This window comes from Helianthus annuus, chromosome 6 (assembly GCF_002127325.2).
Source record: "Helianthus annuus cultivar XRQ/B chromosome 6, HanXRQr2.0-SUNRISE, whole genome shotgun sequence".
NCBI lineage: Eukaryota > Viridiplantae > Streptophyta > Magnoliopsida > Asterales > Asteraceae > Helianthus > Helianthus annuus.
Window position 1 is genome coordinate 7,774,850 of NC_035438.2, and position 5,238 is coordinate 7,780,087.

The following is a 5,238-nucleotide window of genomic DNA, read 5'->3' on the forward strand; positions in this document are numbered from 1 at the left end:
TTTCTTTCTCCTCCATTGGTGCCAAAATATTGTCACATTCACTTCTGGGAATGATTGGCCCCAGTTGATCTGATTGAATGGTATTTAAGTAAGAGCTTGCAATTTTGCTCTACGATTTAGAAGATGTGATATGGCCTCCGAGTAATTTTGTCAAAACATGTTCTTTAAATTGCTGTGATAGAGCATTTGATGAATGCGAGGCGTAAAAAAAATATACGTCTTTGTTGATGTTTTCTCCACATTTTTAATTGAGAGGTAATAAGGATTTTCTCATAAACCGTCTTAAATTTTTAATTTTACAATCATGAGTTGTATCGAGCTTTTGGGAGGTCGAAAAAGGACGGCCAACTTCTGGTGCTCAAACATGTCTTTGATGTTCCTCCACACATCTAGAACATATCCTAAAGGGTAAAAAAATCTAAAGGAAGAACATCATGACTTTTGCTCTTGCTTGTATGGAACTTTTGTTTTCCTTAGGGATTTCCACTCCAAAACTATTTGTCACTATGCGGATTTTGAAAAACAAAATCTAAGGGAGACAATTTTCTCTAAATATGGCAAGTGCAATGAACTTGAAGTTATGAAAGTTTTGAAATTATATGCCTAATAATAAATTCATTTTGGTTTTAAAATATACTTTGATATACATTTGTCGGAACTTTAGTCTCTTGATAAGTAGAACTTCATGTTCTTGCATTCATATATTCTCACCCTATTGTGATGACTTGTGTCTAAATTTAAATCAAGGAAGTTTCGATGAAATCTCTTAAGGATCACGAAGTGAATATTTCCTTTTTATCTAAAGAAACATAAAGCCCGTCTTCATGCATATACTATTGACTTCCAAACTTATGGTTCATCATCTATTAATTTACTTAACTAGTATAAGTATAGTTAGTTAAGTAAAAGCACAATAGCTATATCATGCAAACTATAATGATAAATAATAAGCAATGAGAATCCATGTGATATAGTGACTCCAGATTCTAACAGAATTACAATTTTAGTTTACATAGAAATTGTTAACCAAACATATACAAAATATATATCAATATTAAACTTATATTGGAAGATCAATACAATTGAATTTAACACAATCTTCTAAAAATGCACTAGTTTATGGATTTATTAAAACGTAAATAAAAGGTACTTTAGGTCAAGTTGACTGAGTCAACGAACTCACAAATGGTATAACCATTTCAACACTACTGGCTATTGTAACGACGAATATAAATGTAAACATAATAAAATAAATTACGTTATTAAAAGGGTGTGGCTAAATGTACCTCCATTTTTACTGTTTATACCTCCCTTTTCAAAAATATCATTTTTTATAAAAAAATTTAAATTCCACGCTTTATCTTTTATATATTATTATTTCGTTCAATTGTTTACGGTTTCTTGTTTATTTTTTTTTATTAACTCCCTGTTTATTTATTTTTATCAATTCTTGCATGACTAATACGAACATACAGATTATCCAAATCAAGCCTTAATTACAAATTCTAACATCATGTCGTAAGGCGCAAGTTAGGTTTAGTTCACTAGCATTAACTTATTTATGATACAAATACGTTAACTTTTGGATTTCGGTTAAGAAAAACTTTACTAGAAGAATAATTAGTAAACAAGATTTGAAAACTGACATTTGACCATTAACTTTTTAGTTGGTCAAATCATTAAATGTAAACAATATTTTTTTTTTTTTGAACGGCCAACAAAATTGTTCATTTATTCAAAGGCTAACCAAATGTTAGCCCAAACCAATTACACACACCAATTCAACCCAAAATACAATCTACAAACATTTACTCGACATATCAAAATTGCACCACTCCTCCCATGACACTTCCTTTAGCCGCGAACGACTACCGACCCATAAAAAACTTAAATGTTTGACCTCATTTACCATTTGCTCCCTGTTTATTTGTTTGCCGTTAAAAGTTGCCTCGTTTCTGCTTCGCCATATCACCCATATTGCCACTTGCATAATAGCATATATTAGTTTCCTCCATACATCATTCCCTTGTACATTATTATGCCAATCCAATATATCCTTCACTGTAAAAGCATATATACTCGAAATTCTGCACCAATTTGATATGGAATCCCAAATAAACTGTGCTACCTCGCAGCTCACAAACAAGTGATCCGAGTCTTCGACAAATTGCTCACACAGCCTACATCCCATATGACCGACATGAACGTTTCTATGTGCTAAAGCAGCTAGCGTAGGAACCCGATCCAAGGACACCCTCCATGCCAAGAAGTTAATCTTTATGGGGACCCAATTATTCCATTCAAAGTTATTACCCAGATCAGAAAATCTAGCATGTTGGAGAGCATCTTTTATGCTTTTAACCGAAAACATACCTGATCCATCCCTTTCCCACAGCCACCTATCAGGTCCGTGTTCCCTAGCAGCCCCAAGCACCACTTCGGATAGACTTTGAACATCTTCCACTTCTTCAGCCGATGCCAACTGTCTTACCCATGAGAAATTCAGAATCATCGTGCCATTCACATTCTTCACCCGTTCCGCAACCGACACATTTTTACTTCTTTCCAATTCGAACAATATAGGAAACATATCTTTTAAAGGTTCATTTCCAGCCCACTTGTCTTTCCAAAAAGCCACCGCATCACCCGCTCCGGGGATGACCCGAAAGCACTCAGCCAACATTAATCCATATTTTCCAATATCCTTCGACAATTTCCCAATTTGTTTCCACGGCCCGGCTATAGACATCTTCCGGGGAATCGGATTCCATGATCTTTCATTCTTGTGTATGCTCCATATCACCTTACGCCACAAGCTATTAGGGTCCGTTTTAAACCTCCACCACCACTTAGCAAGCATTGCTAAATTTGCGTCTTTTAGCGATCCTACACCCACCCTCCTAGATCTTTTGGTGTCATAACATTATCCCACGCAACCAAACTCATTTTTCCCCTTTCCGGTGTTATTCCCCAAAGAAACTCCCGACGTAGTCGTTCAAGCTGATTTATGACACATTCGGGCGCACGATACAAAGAAAAATAATATGTAGGAAGTGCGTTTAACACCGATTTTATTAGTGTCAACTTTCCCCCAAAAGAAAGTGTTTTTGCCTTCCAAATAGCTAGTCTCTTCTTAAAAATTTCAACCACCGGCTGCCAGTTTTTTACCAAGTTCATATTTGCACCCACTTGAAGCCCCAAGTGCTTAAATGGAAAAGAACCTACTCTACACCCCAAGGAATTTGCCATGTTTTCTATACTTTGTTCACCAACATTCACACCGAACACACTACTTTTAAGAAGGTTCACCCGAAGCCTGGATACAAGATAAAAGCAACGTAACAATCTCCTCAAGTTATTAATACTATGTGCCGACCATCTACCCACAAAAATTACATCATCCGCATAAAGAAAGTGAGAAATGCACGAACCTTGACTTTCAAACCGAACTCCCTCGTATAGACCAAGATTGCAAGCTTTCTTCATTACTCCCGTTAGTGCTTCCATGGCCATGATGAACAGAAAAGGAGACAAAGGGTTAAATGTAAACAATATTAATACTAATTTATTTAACCTCTTGTATGTTATCGGAATCTATTAAATTTTACCCATTTCAGTTTTCACAAATTTTTAATTAACAAAAACAAATTAAAATAGAGTTGACTGTCAAGTTATAATAAATTAAAATGTATTTATTTAATATGGCAAATAGAGTTAAAAAAATGAATGAGGAATTAATTTTAATTTTTTTTTAACTCAAAAACAGTTGTATTGATAAAATGTTGAGAAAATATTAATAGCGAAAAGAAAAACAAATTTCTATCTCTATAACATAAAAATCGTTATAGGTTGTAACGGACCCACCGTAATACTTGTCGATCGTCAGATACACATTTGACCATGTAAAACAACCTCCTAACCTACCATTTAACTAAATTTGGCTATTGGCCGGTTCCAAGGAGGCTTGGTCATCTTCTCCGGCGAAAAACATTATTTTCAATTTGTTAGCGTAATGTAAAAATCAACAACACCTTCTAATTTATTTGTTTCAAAAAGTTTAGTAGCCAAGTCCCCAGATCAAAGCACATTTTCAAATTTCCTATTGATTCTAAGTTTCTAACTAATCTGTGTGTATACATGAAAATATCACGAAAATTGATAATAATTAGTATGCACAAAGAAAGAAAAACTACAAGAAAGCTAACCTGAATTATGAAGATGGATTGATCTACAGATGTGGGTATTGATCAATGCAGTTCATGACTGCCGGATAGTTTCACAACCACGAATCGTGTTCCATTATTTCTCAGACTCGGTACAGGGAGATTGTTACCTTCGTAAATCGGACGAAATTCGTGTGTTGTTGTTGCTAATGTATGTCGGACTGACGATGATCTAAGATGGCCCTTTCGCAACGGAAATTGGTGGTTCTGGTGTGGCGGGTGGTGCCAAACAAAGTAGAAATGGTTTCCATAGCCTTCATATAAAACTGTTTCGCCTTGTCCCCCGTGAAGCATCCCGAAGTAAAACGAGATACACATTGATCATTAAGTTTGTCGAAATTGTGTCTACCATTTGCCTGGAGGCTGATGTAGATGAACTAAGGTAGTTTGTGTGAATATCATCATGCTGATAACGTGTGATAAACAAGGGGGGAAATAGGGAGAAAACTAATTCCATTTCTTCATTCATCTGACATCATAACAGATTTTTCTTTTTTTATGTTTTTGTCTTCTTATATACTTTTAGTATTTACACTTATAACCTCTCAAACTTTCAACATTTACAACCCCTTAACTTTCTAAAGACGTTGTAATCGAACCCTAAACCCTCAACTTTCAGCATTTACACTTACAACCCCTCAACGGTTAGTATTTACACTTACAATCCTTAACTTTCTAAAGGCGTTGTTTTACGTGTTTTTATATGTAGGTGTCGGTATAAATTAAGTTGATTTACGTTTCGACGTAAATTTTTCTCTGAAGTAAGTTAGGTCAAATACAATATGTTTTATGCTTATTGTTATGTACATTTTCGGTTGTTCTACGTTTTGACGTAAATTTTATTTTTTTCCCGAAAATGAGTCAGGTAAAATATAAATACGTTTCCGTGCTTATTTTTATGTACGTTTCAGTTGATCTACGTTTTGACGTAATTGTGTTTCGGAAACCAGTCAGGTCAAATATATTATGTTTTCATTAGACGGTATAATTCGATGTATTTTACATTTTAACGCCG

The 5,238-nt window shown here is 34.7% G+C and overlaps 1 protein-coding gene across 1 annotated transcript; it reads right to left on the bottom strand.

Moving 5' to 3' along the window:
* Positions 1-1,695: 1,695 nt before the first annotated feature.
* On the bottom strand, positions 1,696-4,664 carry LOC110864556. Its single transcript, XM_022113659.2, has 2 exons — positions 3,432-4,664; positions 1,696-3,316 (listed from the first exon to the last, which is right to left on the bottom strand). Exon 2 carries the CDS (start codon positions 2,858-2,860, stop codon positions 1,799-1,801), a length of 1,062 nt encoding a protein of 353 aa, XP_021969351.1. The 5' UTR covers positions 2,861-3,316; positions 3,432-4,664; the 3' UTR covers positions 1,696-1,798.
* Between the last annotated feature and the right edge of the window lie 574 nt (positions 4,665-5,238).

Excerpts from the sequence above, each read along its gene's own strand:
- LOC110864556 (XM_022113659.2), bottom strand. The coding sequence starts at position 2,860 with ATGCTTGCTAAGTGGTGGTGGAGGTTTAAAACGGACCCTAATAGCTTG.